Source organism: Lampetra planeri, chromosome 4, assembly GCF_965212315.1.
Source record: "Lampetra planeri chromosome 4, kcLamPlan1.2.h2, whole genome shotgun sequence".
Lineage (NCBI taxonomy): Eukaryota > Metazoa > Chordata > Hyperoartia > Petromyzontiformes > Petromyzontidae > Lampetra > Lampetra planeri.
Window position 1 is genome coordinate 31,422,574 of NC_136110.1, and position 19,148 is coordinate 31,441,721.

The 19,148-nt window shown below is 52.4% G+C and overlaps 1 protein-coding gene across 2 annotated transcripts in view; it reads right to left on the reverse strand.

Moving 5' to 3' along the window:
* Positions 1–19,148, reverse strand: part of MIB1 (MIB E3 ubiquitin protein ligase 1) — a 74,190-nt gene that overhangs the window by 25,827 nt on the left and 29,215 nt on the right. For both annotated transcript variants that reach the window (XM_078593754.1, XM_078593753.1), the window contains exons 11-12: positions 16,465–16,662; positions 11,564–11,715 (exon numbers count right to left, since the gene is read on the reverse strand). In XM_078593754.1, coding sequence (XP_078449880.1) covers positions 11,564–11,715; positions 16,465–16,662 — 350 coding nt within the window. The remainder of the gene's footprint in view (positions 1–11,563; positions 11,716–16,464; positions 16,663–19,148) is intronic.

Below are 19,148 nucleotides of genomic sequence, written 5' to 3' on the forward strand. Positions count from 1 at the left end.
ATTCGTACATAGGGGTGCCTGAAAAGCCGAGTGACCAGCTCACTTGCCACCCAAGTGCCACATGGCAAGCATTTGGCAGCTCAGAGCTCAACTCCACCCAGAAATGTGCAACGACATTTTTGAAGTGCTTGCCCTGCTGCGAGAATAGTGAAGACACTGCAGCATGACCCTAACGAGCAGGCCGGCCGCTGTGCCACGTGCCCACATTAAAGACGTACGGGGGTGTGCGGCAACTTTCACATTCACCTCCCTTGCTCGCTTTGCCACGGCGAGTCATTCCTGTGCCAAACAAGGGCAGCACTGCTCAAGACTATACCGTTTCAAGTCAATAACTGAGGCACATTTGTATGCAAGCTCACCTATTAATGCCGGCGCGGCGCACGAAGGGGTGGTGAGTGGCCAGCAAAACACTCGGCCGCCTTTATTCCCCCCCCCCCCCCCCAGTATTGACATTTAACACACCGCACCAGGTGCTCGTTTAAGGTTGAGTTGACCTAGGGGAAGCCGAGGCTTAGTTCAGATAGCACTCTCCCGCTGGACATCAGCTGGGAATCAAACTCAAGTCCCCCGGGTTCGTACCGCAACTCCCCCTATGTCAGGTGCCTTGCGTGGAACTGAACAAGGAGCTCGCCGTTTATCTCCCATGCACCAAAACCCTTCGGAACACATGGCTCGTCGACCTGGGATCGCGTACGTGTGACCGAGTACGCTTGCACGCACGCACACAGACACGGCCGCTATGCACGTGTGAATCAAGAGTGCCGTGCAAGTTCAGGACAGGTGCACGGAGCCTTCGACATCACCGCCGGAGGAACGGCGGGAGCAGTAATTGCTGCACGACAGCATGCCTTTATTTTTCCAGAGGGATCTCCCCCCCCCATTACATCTTCCAAGAAGCGCTCATAATGCATGCGGCGGGGATCGTAATCTCGCAGGTACATGCGCGCATTTAAAACGGAGGACGCGCAGCAGAAAATCACCAACGGACGTGACGGACTCGCTCAATGGCGTTTCTTTCCCAAAAACCGCACTCCCCCACCACCAACCCCCCTCCCTCCTCCCCCACCACAAACTCCTTCCACTCGTTCACACACACACACACGTGGCTCGACACACCGCGCGCCCCTGGCCACGCACGCGAGCTGTCGCACCGATCCGCCGTGTGCAAGGCCGAGGTGGGCAGGTGCCCCGAGGGCATGTTTGCATGGCGCCCGAGGGGAGGCCCCCGGGGAGCGAAGCGGTCGCCCCAGCGGCGGGGCGACTCGCTAACGCAGCTTCCACGCCGTGGCCGCTTTTTAAAGGACGTGTCGCGTAAGAAACAAAAAAACGCAGAGGAGAAGAGCGCTATTGCAAATGTGATTCGTGTGCACGTCGGCAAGGCACCCTTGTGGCTTCAACTGAAGCTCTGTGGTACGTGTGTGCCTGTGTGCGTGTCCATCAATGTGTGTGCGCGTGTCCGTGTGCACGTGTCCGTGTCCGTGTCTTTGTAGAGAGCAGGAGTGTAGCAGTTAGCGCGCTGCAGTACGAACCCGGCGACCCGATTACCACTCATGGCCAACACCGGTGACGATTATCTGAAACGGTTCTGGACTTCCCCTAGGTCGACTCAGCCTCAAATGAGTACCTGGTGCGGTGTGTAAACTTCGCCACTAAGGAGACAAAGGCGGCCGGACGTGGTGCTGGCCACCCACCCCCTCGTGTGCCGTGCCGGCCTTCATAGGTACTCGCTAACAGCACTTGCCCCAACAGGATGTTGTGCCTTTAGGGGGGATCTTTGTCTTTGTATGCCCATGTGTTAATGCTGATGCGAGCCTGTATGGTGTGTATACCAATGAATGTGTGTATGATGCATATGCATATGCCCATGTGCATATGTGGCGTGTGCACATGTTCGTGTTCACGTGTGCCATGTACCCATAAATACATTGATATGGTGTGTGCGCCTGCGTGCACGTGTTAATGTTCACGTGAGCCTGTGTGTGGTAAGTGCACCAAAGAATATATGTGTCACGTGTGTGCCCACGTGTGTGCGCGCACTCGTGTACCACTAGCGCACGCGCATTTTGCAGCCTCGAGGGAAGGAGGGAGGCGGTGGGGGGGGAAGGGGGACGCACGGATGGACGGAGGACCGGCGGCGCAAGGTCGCGTGCGTGTGCGCAAACGACGAGGCGCGTCACGAGGGGCGGGTCATCGATTACGCGGACAGAGCGGTGCGACACAGCGAGCGAGCGAGCGATGGCCGGGACGGAGTGAGAATTCTCAAATGCTTCCGCCGCACGCTCGCGGGCACGGCCACCCCGAGGAGCAACCGATGCACCAAACCCGGCCTCTCCTGCGCGCAGAAGGCCCGCGAACCCGAAGGCACGAACGAAGACTGTATAAGGGATTATAATTTTGCCCGCCGAACAGACTGTGCTTTTCCCGAAGTGATTAAGGAGCACCGAATGGGAATGAAAGAAAAGATTCACTTCCTGCCGTCGCCGTCACCACGAAAGGAGAAGGTGGAGCGGCCTGTGACTCAACGTGCAGGTAGGTACGGTTACTCTCTATTCACAAATTTTATTCATGGCATCTGTCCGACTTTGGCTGGGGGCGGGGAGATTTATGAACCGTCGGAATTTAGGAAGTGTCAAAGTTACGGAGAATAAATCCCAGCCAGAGCACGTACTTCTTTATAAAGCCACGTGCGCGAGCTGGGATCGTGGAATGTAAAGAAGTATGGGTTCTGGGTGGGAATCAGCAGCACATTCTCATCTAAAAGATGTTCGGGAGAGAAGACCCGTGGTGCAGACTCTATGTCCACGTACAACTCGTGGCCCACTGCAGGGACGGGGAAGACCGTGGCGACGCTGTCCAATATACGCAGCGACAACTTCCAGTGAATCAGGACAAAATAGCGCGCTCGCCGCTCACCACGGGTAATTGAATTAACTCTTAATCTCTTTCTCGTGACGTTACGGGTGCACACTTTAAATACATTTTCAAAAAAATTCGCGAAGGCACGCACAAATATCACTCCGCGGTTTGAAACATTACGGTCATTCGAAAATTGCGGCACAAAACCGTTTATTGCTTTGGCACATGAGCAAGCGCTGCCGGCTCTCGCTTGGTGGAACGAGAGAGAAAAAAAAACGAAAGGGATTAACAAAGTAGCGTGAGGAAAAGTGCCAGGATCTCCGCCGTCTAATCACGAGAGAGCAGCCCCCAGCCCTCAGGAGCCAATTACGGTAATTGCCGTTCCCGCGCAGCACCGTCTCCCCCTCTGCAGCGCGTTTCGTCACCGCACGCCTCCGGTATAAAACTCGGCGGGCCGCGCTTGCGCGCAGAGTGGCGGCCCCTTTAAACAACGCTGACATACTCTTTACACGTCGAGGAAAAAAACCGGCGCACGCCAACCCCACGATAGAAAACGGTGAGGGCCGCGCGTTCCATGCTTTGCTTTTTTTTTGTCGTTTAGTTAACGCGGCCAAACGCCGTTGCTCAATTTCGCCGCCGAGCCATTTTCCGTGGGCCATTTATCGCCGTCAATTTACAGGCCGGCTCGCGCTTGTTGGAAAACGGCGCGACAGCGTTCGGCGTTCCTCGTTTCGGTGGCGCATTCCGGTAAATCCTGAGGGACGCACAAAAATAAAACGCGTGCCCGTGCATGTGTGTGCCCCCCCGTGAAAGCATTTCGTCATAATTTTGCGCTGCGCTTTGCCGTTCTCCGAAACCGCGCACACGCGGCCACTCAAAAGCCACGTCGCACAATTAATTAAGGCAATTTCCAAAGCGTCTCGCCATAACGGCGATATCTTGTTTATTTAACGGTTTTAATTAACGCGGCACGCACCAGCAAGTCTCTGGCTGAGACTGCGGTTTAGTTCCGATCTCGCCCTCTCGTAGGACAGGGCGGCCGGAACAGATTCCGATGATTCGTCGTCCGAATTAACAACGGTCAATTACGCTGCGTTGGCACTCGGCAAAGAAGACAGAATGCAGCGTTTGAAATCGAGGCGATATATATATATATTTTTATCGGACTCCCGTCCGATACACTTCAAGCAATATAGTACAGCATTGCAACCAAAGTTACCTTCACAAACCCGATTAAGTTACAGTCGCTTGTTATACTTTTATATCACGCGGCTAACATCGGGATGCACGTTATTTGTCAACTGTTAGAAGCGATCGTTGGATAATAAACAAGAATTAAGCTTCATTTTAACGCAGTAAACTTTTGGGCTAAATGTCTCGGGTACAGTGGAGCTCGAGGCGGCTGGCCCTGGAGGCCACCGCCAATCGCCGTGTTGCTGCGACGCCCGTCAAGCACACACAGCCGGGCAACGGGGACCGGGGGAACGTGTCCTCCGCTCGTGCGCCCGGTCGTGGGCTCGCTCGTTCGCTCGCTCTGCCAGGGAGCCAGGCATGGGCACTGGCGGTCGCTCCGTTCCCGCGTCTCGACTCCTGCCGTCTCCTCAAAGCAAGACGGCAGGCGTGCGTGCGTGCGACGACGAGTCGATTGAACTACGATAACACCCGATAAGCCACTTTGTTGAGCGATTATTTGTGATAGCCAGGTCGCTTCAGAAAAATAAGCTAATACCTCAGTGGGCTTTAGCTGGTAAGATAAAAAATTGTTTAGTTCTATTTGCATTTTTTAAAGTGATTTGTTATATTTTCCTATACTTTGCACTCCTTTGTATTGTTTGTTGCCGTAACGTCCTGACCAACCCCAACTGGACATCTGTGAAAAAGAGCTCATGGGATTCCGCCATGATAGGTAAATATTCTGATTCTGATCCACTCGCAACAGCCCATGCCTCTGGGGCGGAAAGGCCCGTGTCCCTTTCCATTGTCGAGTGGAGGTTGCCACATTATACTCCATCCGTTGGGGATGGGGGAGCACGAGACGATTCGTGCGTGGGAACACGTCTCGAGTGATGCGATAGCGGGGCCGGCTCCTCGAGAGCTCGCAGGAGAGTGTGCGTGTGTGTGAATTGGGACTCCGAGGGTCAACCTCTCGCACCTTACACACACCGCAGCATCCACTCCATAGGTCCTTTCACGGTATTGGAAAACCCCGTACGCATATTTAAGGGATTTCCAGCTGGGTTACATATGGATGGACCAGGAGGCCTTATTTTCTAAAGTGCTTTTCTCCCCATGTCCTAAAGTGTGTTAGGAGGAGGAAAACAAATCAACCGTATCCAGGAATTGGAAAAGCTTCCATCAGACTCACTCAGGTGTCCTTGAGGGTTCAGTGACAGGGCCCCGTGATTCATCGGGTGATCGCTCTCGCCGCCGCCGCCGCCGTCAATGCTGCCTCTACAACCAATGTTTTCAAAACACAACAGCTGGTGCTGAGAAAAAAAACCTAAAACGCAAATCCCAAGAAATGCTGGGGTTACGTAACAAGCCGCCCCGCGGGCTCGGTGCGGGACTCGGCACACCTACAGCGGCGTTTTAATTGGCCCGGGAAGGGCGGGCGGAGGGATGGATAGACTGACGGACAAATGGACGCGACAGAAGGACGGCCGGCAGATGTACGGACGGATGGGCCCGGACAGGGAAGCGTCTCCCGCGAGGGGCAGCGGCCGTCTTCATCTAAAGCAGCCGGTGCCGCTGCAGCTGGTAAAACGGAACCAAATCGTTTGCAGATGGGATTTGGTCCCCTTCAACCAGCTGCAGAGGCCACACCCTACACCGTGATCGCAACCGGGCTGGGTATGGTGGGTGGTATCGGCGTCGACAGTAAGAGAAAACCGAACTGTATCGGCGGCGGAGAGAGACCTTGATGACGCGGCCACCTCGCAGCCAGCTACGCGCCACGGCGGAAGGGATCGCCACGGAAATCGTTACGGACGGTCGCGGTGCTGGCGAATATTCAGAGGAGAGGGGCGACATGTACACACGGCGCCCATTTCTCTCCACTGGCGACCCTGAGCCAGTGGCAGCAAGTGCACGTTCCCTTGACGGGCCGTGGCGGCGACGCACGCATGTGATCCATTGCTTTGGAGGCAAGAGTGGGTGGATCGTGAACGCTTATGAAATGGCCAAACTCTGTGGTGGAGTGGAATTGTGGATTTGAATGTGGGGATCAGACGCCTGTAAATAAACCGGATTTCTAAGATGTAGCTAGTGGATGGTTTCTCAACCGGTAATCAAAGAGTGCATGAAACAAATTCTACTATTAAAATAGCTTATTACGGCTCTGATAATATTTACGATTTTTTTCTCTACATGTTTGCAGGGCTATATTACACATGTGAAATATGGTGTGGCTAAAGGAGGCCAACACCAAGCCGAGTTCAACGGCAAGGACTTGGAGAGGCCTCCATCCAGCAGTGGCTAGATCATGACCAATGGCGATGGAAGTGATGGAAGTGACTTCGGGAGATTTACGGCGTCGACCTCCGCGGCCATGCCGACACAAGGTGACGCGACGCCGCTCGCAGCAAGAGATACAAATCAACATGTCTCCATTTCATGACGTAACACTAATAGCACAACTGGAATGTGTTTCGGCGAAAAACTAATAATATTAATGTCTTCTTCTTCTTCTGTTCCTTCATCGATTCAGTGCTTTGCCCAAGGGCAGCCCATAGCTCAAGCTCCCTACAATGCCACATACTGGAAGGAACTTTCGGGTGGCTTCCCCTTGCCTCCATCAGCAGATGATACCATCGGCACCCGTTGCAGCGTTGTCACGCACAGGACCGACAAGTCCCTTTGTGCAATTTCTTTAAATACGCCTCCATTTAAAATCAGGTGTGCGCTTCGCGTAACTTGCTTTCTTTTTGACCCACGTTCCGACAGAAGGCACAGTTGGCATGGCTGCTGCTGTGCCCAATGAGGACAACCATGTGCTCCCCTCCCCCCTGACCCGCTTCTTCCCGTGGCCCCGAGCAAGACAGAGAATATTCCAGCGACAGGAGAATCCACGGAGCCGAGTCCCAAAGGACACCTGCGATTTCGAGCGCCAAGCGACGGCATCCAACGTGCCCCCATCATCGTGCCTCTCCTCCAGCGTGGAGCGAGCAAGGCTGTGAAGACGAGGCTCTCTCCCCCCTCTGCCTTACAGCTGCTACCCGCCTCGTTCACGGTGCCGCGACGGCGGCGACAGGAGTTTGACGGAAGTTAAGACGCCAAAAACCGCTAGGTTACACGTGCAAAAACAATAATTGGCGACCGACACTTGCATCTAACAAAAGTCCCCCTTTTTTTTACCGTGCTAGTAGAAAATGAACTAAAAGCAATAATGTAAATTAATACGAGAAATTACAATAAACAGAGCATTCCACAATGGCATTTGTGTCCTCTGAAAGTCGCGGTGTTTTCGGGCGAAACTGACAACGATGCAGGCAACTTAGGGAAGAGCTCGTGGGAAAAACTGTTTGTGACCTTGGCGGACTGACTGGTCCGCCGCCGGTGTCCGCTCCGTGCCTCGCGCACGATGCCCCTGCGCCGTGCGTCCACGCGGTGCGCGTGGCGGCAGCGGCGGCCGACTGCACACGCTGCGCGCTCGTGTTTGCGTGAGATTAACAAACTTGCGTCTCGAAAAAGAAATCTGCTGAATCTCAGCTTGGGACGATCCATCACGCCGGGTCCGCTGATCAATATTCACACAGTGCACAATCCGCAAACGGTAGCGCAAATACAGGAAAGGATCGCGCACACTTTTCTGGGCTCGGGGGTTGGGGGGTGGATAGGATAAAAAAAATAACCAACACAAAACTAACCATGGAAATAATAACTCCCAGCCAGAATTTAGCATTTAACGTACGAACAGAATGCGGGGACCTTGACAATGCATTGAAGGCGATTCCCGCAAGTGTGGTCCACCGTGGGAGCTGATTGATTCTAAACCTGGCCTCAGGCTGCCTCTGAAAAGTGATTGCGCACCGCTCAGCCCGGGCTCTGTTATTCAACACACTTTGGATTACCAGACTGCAGCCGCCGCTGCTGCTAAATGGGACGTAATTTCTAAACGACGCACACAGCGGGAGATACGCGTTTGGGGAAAGGAGCGGTGATCGGAAGGACGGCCGTGGGGGGGTGAGTGGGGAGGATGTGGCAGTGGAAACGTGGGGGAACGAAGGGTAGGGGGGGTGTCATTGGAGAAGTCGCTCGCCAAAGATAGGGGAGAAATGGAAGATCTTCAAGCCAAAGGAGGGACGAGTCAGCAGTGCAGAGTCGGCAGACGAGTGGGAGGAAATTCTCGGAATTAGAGATAGCAGAGGTGAAGGAGTGACCTTTCATAGCTTTGTAGGTTGACTGAAGTTTTGCCAAGAGGCCTTGGCTGTTTGAGCGGAGAGTCCGACTCAGGAAGTAGAGTGAGATGGGAAGGAAGAGAGGGAGGAGGCTGGAGCAAGACGGCTCAACATTAAACCTGCCGCAAATAAACTTCAAGCACTGTGCCGCCATTTATATCGCCGACCCAATGTCTTTACTGCGGTGGACTCGCGTAAAAGTGACGGACGACGACCCACCACGGCAATTCAGTGGCGGTGACATCACCGCAGCATTTGTCACGAGCTCGGTTCACTTTGAGACCGTGTGAATAAGTGTAGAAGGCTCCCGGGCAAAGGAGGTCCACGGTTATAGACCCAGGTGTTTGGAATCGACTGAACTGAGATGACTGGCAGATACACCACTTCACACTCCCCGCCACGCTGCAAACTTGCTGCCTCTTAGCCAAGCTCGTTGTTGTGAGCCTCGCTCCACCACCCACACCGAACTCCCCACCATCCACCCCGTGCCAGGACGGCGGGGGGAGTGGCGCGCGGGGTGCGGAGTGGGTGGGGAGGGGGGTAGTGAAACGGACACCGCAGCAGCATAAGCGCTTTTTAACGAGGCTGATTAAAGCGGAGGAACCAAGCTTGGAGACGCCACCACCGCCGCCACCGCGTGCACCGGGCGACCCATAATAAACTATGCAGATCACTCGTTGGTGGCGCGGAGAGCATTGCACGTAATGATAATGAGGCTGCAGACCGGGTACTCCGGCAGCGATTGCAAGTTGCATACTAAGGGTGGCGGCAGCGGCAGCGCAGGCACGGTGATATCGGTAATTCACCCAGCATCTCGTAAAAGAAGGGCGCCTCCCCACTGAGAATTTGAATCGGGGAAAGTCAAAATATTTGCTTTGTTAAGTCGAAAAATTAGAAAGCACTTTTTAACACGTGACGGTTTTTTGAGTGTGTTTTATTTTATTTAAGAGAGAAATGTGCCGGCTTTAATGCATGTGACAGAAGTAGGGCTTCATTTCAGTCAGGTCTGCCCGGTTCAATCTGTCCGCAACCCGGCACACTACATCGAGTATACATCTGGCTATGGATGTGGATATTGGTCATGTGCCGACTCCAGTCAAAAAGCATCCGGGAAATGTTAAGTTACAAATGAAGCTCTGTACGCAATTAAAACGGACGTATGTGTAATGCATGTACTGCACGTACAGAAGCGTGTTCGTGTTTGACGATGTACGAAGAGTAATTGAGAATAAAGTCAAACATATGACAGTGGGGATGGACGAATGGAGTCATTAATCAATTAATACGGCTCTTAATCCTGAGATTCGCACATGAATCACGCGGTTAAGAAGGATTCACACATGTTGAATGTAATGGGCTCACAGCACCAATGCAGCCCACGAGTGGTCGCTACATTCACCATCAAGGTTACAAAGAGAACCGATTCTTGAATTGGATCGTGACCCTGAAAAACGATAATTAATCAAATCGCTGGTGGGGCGGTTGAATCAATACACTTATACGATTGCGTAGCACGAGATAAGAGACGTCATGACGGCTCTTTAGAAAAGTAAATGGGTTTGGGCACCTCGTCGCTCGGAGGAACGATGGCCGGTGGTCGAGACTAACAACAGAGTGGCAGCCAAAGAAGAAGATGCGCCCAAGAGGGCACTGCCGTCAGGCAGTTCACCACGGGGGGTGGAGCGATGGACTTAGCTCACGATGTGCGGGTGTTAGACAAATCATTGAATTGCAAGACCGTGAACAAAGGCGAGAGTTTGAGAGGGCTTTCACCCAGCAGTTCATGTAAAATGGCGAATAATAATAACGATGATGATGACGACGACGACGACTACGTGTTCCATACACATGCACGGTTATTAGTTAGCGACAGACCAAAACGACAGACCAAAAAAAACCAGGGCCAAAAGTCGCGGGACCCGCCGAGCAAGGACCACTGCAGTCGGCCGCTTTTGAAGCACTGTCACTTGAGGGGCGCAAGTGCCCCGCGCGCGTGACGATCCAAGAAGCGGCGACGCATTATTGAAACGGCTGCACAGCTTCCAATCGTTTCGCTTTATGGATATGCTCCGTGCTCGTCTCTCTGAGAGAGACGTCCACAGGATGTGCATGCCACACTAAGCAAGGCACACACCCTGGACTTGCCATCTCGCACACACGCCGCGTCTCAACTAATGGTAGCCCTTCGGGAGAACGATGGAACCGTAACTCACGATAGCGGCAGAATATTTAATTGGTGGAGATTTTTTTTTATTTGCGGCACACTTGAGCAAAACAAATCACTAGAATTCTTGGGAATCAGACCGACTGTCACGTGAAGGTGGAGGAAGGTCTACGGATGTCACACGCGGAGAAGTGAACTTTGCAACGTGAAAAGGGGGAAAATTCCAGTGAGGATCCAAGCGGGCGGCCAATCGTCCTTGCGTCTCACGCGGCGCATAATAAAGAACTAGTGTCTAATAAGCGATTCTACTACAGAGGCACTCTGTCTCCGAGGCGTGTGATATAGTGCCAAAGGGCCGGATGTGGGACCTTGATGCGTATGTATTTTTACGAGCTGTGCTTAGTTCAATAATGCGGAAAGTCAAGCCAAAGTGTGTGTCCCCGCTCGAGCAGGAGACGGTGCAGTGCCCATCGTTGTTGGAAGAAATATCGGCTCGACTGTCATGCGACAAAGATTGCTCTCTCTGTGTGGCAGGGCAAGTGGGCGGGGGGGGAGTGCTTCCCCCTTAATGCGTGGATCAAAGGTCATTTAAAGGAATTTTCTAATACCAATAATCATTCATTAACTGTCGACTTTATGGCTTGGAGCACGCGGGTAAGGAGAATTTCGTTGGTGGGGGGGAAGTTGGGGGTCGACGAATTTTTATTTACAAATAAACGAACAAACGAGAGAGACTGAAAGCGGCAGGGGTTACCGACGGAGAACAATCAGCAACTCGGTCATGAATCTCAGATGAGCTTCACGATTGTGACAAGGCAGCAGAACACCTAGAGAACCCACGCTGGACTGGAAGGACTGCTTCCTCGTTTACGTGGCTGTGGTCCCTCAGAAGACATTGGGACTCCCGAGGTTACCGACAACTCTTAGAAACACCTGCGACCCGTCAACGATGCTGTGCTTGGTGGCCGGAAAAGCAAAGTGGAAACAAATGATTAAATGTGCAGTGGACACCGACGAGCTATCTGCCCATTGATCGTGAAGAAGAAGACTGGAATAATATTGAGAAAAGACATTAAAAAAAAAAGACCAAAAACAAATCCCAACGGCCCACTTGACGGTGGTAGCGGCGTTCGTGTGTGCAACCGACCTGGGGTTCCCGCGCAGCGAGGCGTGGTGCAGCGCGTTGAAGCCGTTGTTGTTGGTGAGCGACACGTCCGCTCCGGCGTCGATGAGGACGGACAGCATGTCGTCCCGCTTCTTGCTGATGGCGTCGTGCAGCGGAGTGTCGCCCTCAGAGTCCTGCACGGACGGAAGGCGCGAGCTCCCATCAGCACCGCCACCACAACAGACGCAACCACCGCCACCACGATGACTGCCACCACCACGATGGACACCATCAACAGAAACGGCACTACCACGACAACCACAAATGGCACCGCTGCTAACACCACAAAACGGCCTCGTTGCCACCACCACGATGATAAAAAGAACACCACAACCTGAACCACCACAAATGGAACAATTAATTAGCACCACTAATGAGCACCACACCACCATTGCTACCGCTACCACCACCAAGACTATCACAAACGCTGCCAATGCCAACACAGGCATGGTCAACACCACTACTACCACCACCATAAATGCTACCAAAGCCATTATCGAAATGGAATCCACCACCAAAGGCAACACCATTGCTACCATCAGCAACAAGCTCACTATCAAAGCAGTCACAGCAACGTCAACATGGGTACTACTGAAAAGGATGTCACCACAATTATCATCGGCAAGACGGACCCCACAATCACCATACCCCACCACCAATGTAACCAATGCCACCAGATCAGCAGAACAGTCACTACCATGGCCACCACCAACACGATCACCAACATCATCACCATGGCCATGGCAATCGAATCGTCTTTGGAAAATTGATGGTTAGTTCAATGGGCCTTATCAGCTGAAATAAAACCTGAATCCGATCGCTACCACCAACATGCATAACACCACCAAGGCGTATTTATACCACCACGACCGCAAATGCCGTACTGGAGACACATTCACAACCGGATGATATCGGCTGCCCAAGAGGTAAACCTCAAAATATTCCTCGCATGACAGATTGCTGTGGGAAGTGGAATCGTTGTCTGGACAACGGGTGCACCACAAGTCGGAAATACCACGTTACGTGAGCGCGTAATCTTCAAATGTGATGGCACGCGGGTGACTATCACGTGCCGGTGTAAAATCGCCAGGTTACTTCCTCTCCCCGATTCCCCTGCCGTGTCTGCGTTTTGAAAGGGGAGTAGGTAGATTCGTCCGCTTTTGGTTTTACAGGGATTCAATTAGGGTTGCTTTTCTGACACGGGTCAAACAGATCCCCTTTTGTTTTTTAGCGAGGCGCAAGATTGTCGTCGTTAGATAATGACTTCGAAGCTCTGACTCCTGGATAATGTTGTTTGTCTCGATTTTCGGATGTTGGCCGATCCAATAAGACCACGGCGCGCATGTGAAGTGCTTTGGTTGTGTCTCTTTGAGCGCTTCCTGTCGTCCTGTGTGATGTCGTTTTCACCTGTACCATTTCCTCGCTGTGAATGCCAAAATAAACAACTAAAATCTAGATTTTTTTTTAAACCGAATTATGGTCACATCTCGTGCACGTGACGTTAACGTCATCTCAAATTGGCCACTACGGTAAACGGGGAAAATGATACAACTGGAAACAACACGAAGAGAAAAAAAATAAAACGATGCAGCCCATTGCACTTCGTTCACTTGAATGCAGAATTAAACGGGCCCCGAAGCAACAACAGCTGTGCCACAGTGGTTTGCCTGTCGAGCTATGAACCTGATGACCCGAGTTTGACTCCTGGCCGCTGCTAACATCGGTGACAATTGATACGTGAACCGGGCCTCAATTAACCCCTTTACCAACTGCAGTCACTGCGAGTGCACGCTTAGAGATTAAGGTAATTTTTTTCTCCCTTTAATGAAGCGAAAAACGAAAGATTACACGGCCCACGGCAATATCTACAAGGTAAGAGCTCGTGTTCATCGAATTGCATATTCATTTCATAGTCCAAATTCCTCCAAAGCGATAGTGGCGCATTGCTTGCCTAACCCAGCCTCTGGCAACCGGCACTGCTCAGCACGGTGAAGTATGGTCAAACAACCCCCACGACCGACACGCATGGGGAGCAGGGTGGCCCCTTCGCCCAGCAGTGGACTGACATGAAGTTGAAAATAATTATTATTATTATTAAAACGCCGATGGTGAAATAAGAGCGGCGATAATCCAACGCGAAGGGAAGGGGGGGGGAAAAAATCATAAACAGACAACTAAAAATGATGCCCCGCTCGTGAAAATGATGTCCTAGTTTGTGCTGAAAGGCACTAGCCGCAATCTGCATTCCCCACGGCAGCATATTCGTGCCTTCGGTATTCATCAGATGCAGCGTGAGATGAAGTGCCGTGTCCGTAAACAATATCAGGCCGGGGATATGGATTACTGCTTTTTCATCTGCCGCAAAAACAGATCCCTCTTCCCCCGTCTGATGCCGCCATTCGTCAAAATGAACACATATTGCGAAAGCGTTATATTTAGCATATTGCGTGCGATCCATAATCCTGCTTTAGCAGCAGGGTGGCACGCCAGGCTAGCCCCGTGCAGCGCTCCAGCTGCAAACGAGGGTTGTCGGGGCGATGGGAGCGGGCGAGGGGGGTTCAACCTCGTGGCTGGCGGGAGGGGGGGCGGGCAATGCCACTCAAGCAGCCCTGGAGGGTTTGTGAATGGCCCAAATTCGCAGGCCCCTGGCTCCAATTTGCCCCTGATCAAGGCGCAGTTCAGACCGTTGAGCTCGACGTGAAAAATAAAGCCGGCGTGCTGAGCCGGTCGCTCCAGAAGGCCCCATTCCCTACATCCCCCCCCTCCCCTCGTCCCTGCCCCGTTGGCTGCGTCGAGACAAGACGCGGCACGACATCGCCAGCAGCGGGAGCCGCGGGGGATGACGGCGGCGTTTATTCTCCCGCAGTGAGATTTAGCGGAAAAAAAGTGTTCACGTCAGAGTTTGAGCCAATCCCGCTCCGACGAGCAGCAGTAAGGGCACTTTGTCTCAAGCGCTGGCTCTGAAACAGTGGTGGAATTCCACATTCCCATGGCGAGGATGAAACGTGTCAACTTCCTGCAAAGCGGTCATTGTTTCAGAGTGTAACAATGACGCATCAAATCATGCATTATTATGGATTATTAAACTCATGTGTAAAATCAGGCCTGTAGGAATCAGATTATTTATTACGATCCCTAGTTGTATGCAATGGGTTTACGTGATCCCTGCAGCTGATTAAGAGGTTGCTACATGAAGCATACCAATTAGAAAACAGTCAATTTCTGAATCGTAGTGCAAGGGCCGTGAATCGTTGCACCTCTGCTATCAATCCCGAACGGGCGGACGGACGACGACGACCCGCGTCGGGCGATGATAATTATCGCAACTGCAGAATTTCCAGCATGCAAGATCTGCTTGCACCAACCGCGACGAAATGGACACCGCGAATCCGTCGTTCTGCGTTGGGGAACGTCAAAGTAAACGCTCCGACCTATCGGGACTTCACGGCCACGACATCAGCCAACGGCTGTTGTTCACGCCACTCACGGCCAATTTAACGGATCGCCCCCCGCGAAACGAACACCGCCACTCTTCTCCCGAGCGCTCTCATGCACCACAAATCACGCAGGACAACCGCATGGGCTCGAGGTGGCTAGCTTCTCACCACAGTGGAAGTGAGAGCGAGCGGCCGTACACTCCATCAGAGCCACCGCCGCCACCGCGACCGGCCATCCCGCAGGAGAGGTCACAGTTTGCTTACGGCCACCCGATTCGGCACGTCAGAAGCTAGGCAGGGTTTTGCTTGGCTCGTGCTTACAGAGATTTCCTGGGAATGCCAGATGTTGTCAGTGTTGGGCTTCGATTGTTGAGACTCTGCGAGGCTTACCTGGTTAATTAAAGGGCATTGTGAGCATTAGTATTAGAGTTTTTACTGTGGCTGGTGGGACCTGTATAGAAACATTTATTTATCCAGAGAAAACCTTACTGTGGAATGGATGTTTGGCGATTTCCTCTGTGATGTGGAATTGCAACCAGGTATCCAACGAAAGCGCAAGAATACTAAGAGATAATTACACAAACGTCCGCACAGACAGGTTCACAAACCGCAATCACTGTTACTGCCACCTAGCAGCCCAAACGGTTGGGGAGTTTCACAAATCTGCGAGATCCAGGATCCCTCGCCTCCTAAGCGCTGGATCGCTGGTGAGCGTCGTAGCAAACAAGAAATCTGCCATGTACAAAACAAGCATGGCCACGCTGGGTGATTGGATGAGCGAGTGGGCGAGTGGGCAAGTGAGCAGCAAGTGAGGCAGCAGGAGAACAAGCCCAACGATGAGCAGGAAGACAAATCAGCGAGGAGGCGAATAAACTGGGTGACCGGGTAAAAGAGAAAGCAATGAATGAACCAGCAAGTGGGCAAATAAGGGGGTAAGCGGATGACACAGCACGTAAATAAAGCAGGTAAACAAGCAGAGGATGAACAAACGGGAGATTCGGTGAAGTGGCAGAGAAGTGGGCGAGCGGGCGAACGAGTCGGAGAACAGATAAATTGGCGAGCGGGCAAGTCAGCGGGGATGAGAACCATAAACTATTTTTAACGATAAACTATCTTTAATTTACCATGTAAGGCCCACTGAGCTATATAGCTCTTTTGCAGAAGTGACCTGGCCACAAATCACAGCTCAACGAAGTGGCCATACCACGTGGAAATGTAGAGCATCTGAATACTCTAAACCGCGCGTTTCTAAAAGTGGAGGGTAAAACCCGAGGACCTGGAGAAAAAGCCACGGGAACACGAGGAGAGAGGGAGAGATGCGCAAACTCCAAATGTACAGCAGGCGTCAGGGTCTGGATCGAACCCATGACCTCCTGCACAACAGGCGAGGCAGTCAACATATTCGCCACCGTAAAGAATATGGGGGGGTGAGCAGCGGGGCCTCACCTGCAGGCTGGGGTGGCTGTCGAGGTCGAGCAGTGTCTTCACCACCTGCAGGTGGCCCTTGTTGACGGCGATGTGCAGCGGTGTCTGACGCCGCTTGTTGCGAGCGTTGAGGTCGGCGCCGCCGCGCTGCAGCGCCTCCATGACGGCGCCCTCGTCCCCGAAGGCCGCGTGGTGGACGGCGCGGTCCCCGTCTTTATCCTGCCCGCGCCAGGAGAGGGGAGCCGCGGACGAGAGAGGCGCAAATCCGCGGTCAGGTGACGTAAACCGGCGGCGCGCACGTGAAGCGCCGGTGGCGTTAAAAAAAAAAAATAAGAACTCCGCCATCTCAAAGAGGTCTGAAGCCGCCGGCACTGCTAGGAACTTGGGTTCAAGTCCAGGTTTTATAAGCCCGCGATTAAACAGAGTTCTGAAGTGTGGCGGGTCACCTTGATCGCACGTGAAAAAGCCACCAAATAAAATTTGGTTCAAGACTTAATTTGCCAAAAATTTCTGCTGTGAAAATGTAACATGTTGGTTTGACTGTTCACGTGACAAATATTACTAAACGTGACAAGGAATTCGGGATCTTAAGATGTAGCTCTGTGATATCCACTTCCCATGGGTCATTCTGAAACACGATGACGGGTTTACACTGCCTGGCGAGTGATCATAATAATAACAACTCCATTAGGTGGACTTGAGTCACTGATGCCATCAACGACATAAGCCGTGATGATCTTTTGACCTTTGGTTGTGAACACGTATGTATGTTGAACTTTTTTTCACCATACGTAGCCAACCATGCTTTTTCGGAGGTTTTCCGCCATAACGCAAAGCTGGGTGTCAAAATAGCCGGCAGAACTTTTTAATCTCTCGTGGTTTATTTTGTTGGTTCTTCCTGCTCTCCGTGCGCCATGCTTTATTTTTTTTATTGTAATAATAATTATCATGTTAGCATTCTCACCCAAAAACGAAATCGATCTGGGGGCACTTGAATTGCTAAGCCGCGTGTGCCAAGTCGTGTGGCAATTCAATGACATAGAAAGTTTCCTCAGATGGACTTACTGATGGGACAGACGGACAGACGCACGCACACGACGATTCCCAGGCACGGCAATAAGTAGCCGCCTTAAAAAAAAAAACTCGCCCCGGCGCGGTCATTCACAGAATCCCAACGACTGTGAACGAGGAGGAGGTTGGATTTCATTTTTAACGGCCGCCAACGTTAATTAAATACGGCCCACAGGCAAGCAAGCGCGCGCTCACGCACGTGCGGCGGTGGGGCCGGCTCCGAGTCGTACATCACGGTGCGCCCCATGAGAAATCAGCTTCCCCCCGAAATGCGGAACCTTCATTGTTCGTTAGCCAAACTCCGCTCCCGTCCGTGCGGGTAATCCCATCACTCACGTTAATCAGGGCGCCGGGGCGGGCGGCCGGATCGGGCGGCCGGGCCTTCCCCGTAATTCCCGGCATAATTTGCTGACGTTGAGAGGCCGCGTGCCTTAATACGGCTGTAATAGCAGATCATTAGCATAATGGCCACAGCGGTGTCACGGGGAGCCGTCCTCCCCGAGCCGCGTCGCACAGCGGGGTTAGCGGGCGACCGGCGTCCCGGGCTTCTGACGCCTTCGCAAGGGCAAATTTAGCGCCTCGTCCCCCTCTCTCCTTCTTCTTCTTCTCCATCAGCGATTTTCTCCCGTGAAGGAGATGGGGGCGGGGAACGGTGGCAGGGGAGGGGAGGGGAGACACGGTGCTCCGACAGCGCCATTCAGAATTTAACGCGCTCCGAGGCGGGCGATGGCTCCCTCGCGCTTAATAATGACGAAAACACACATCAGGGTAATGTAGAGTCCAGCTGCCTAGAGTCATTATTATGAGAACTTGTGGTGTAATGCTAACATCGAACCGACAGCGCTTTAATAGAGTTCCATATGAATGATACGCGCTGTTATCAAGTCAGCAGACGGCAGTGTCTGTCGTGTGCTCGTGAACCACGGAGATCTGCAAAAACGAACCACGCTGCTACATTACACAAAATCCCAATTACAACCCTTTAATGACTTTAATTACACAGACTACTAAGCTGCTAAGTGGGAGCTGTGGTGCAGTGGTTGGCGTACGGCGCTCGGAAGCCCGTGACGCGAGTTGATCCCCGACCACAGCTAACTTTAGTGTTGGATAACATCTCAACCGGTCCACTTTGTCAACCCGTGCTGACCCGCGTGGTGAAGTATGGTCAAAACAACCCCCATGGCGGACACGACAAAGGTAGACCTTCATCGGGCAGTGGATTGACAAACGTTGTTATTCTAAAAAAAAGAACATTACTTAAATATTACACGCATGAGGCACAATGCAACACATTGACATCATCGTGTAGGTGACAGGAGAAATTGTAACGAAACGTCAACTCGCAAATGTTCTACGTCGAGCTCATCAGACACAATGTTAGATACACGAGGAGCGTGTATTTTCACAAGCACTGAGGAAGATCCTTCCAGGGCTCTGGTTCGAAATTCTGTCTGACTATTTCCTGTCATTCAATCATTGCATCTGTCTTTCTATCAACCTGTCTACCTCTCTTTCAGTCTGTTTGTCTGTCTTTCCAGTCTGTGCATCAGTCAACCGGCCAAACTGTCAGCCTGACTGTTTGCCTGTTTGTCTGTCAGACTTTTCCATCCATCCGTCTCTAATGCTCCGCTCGT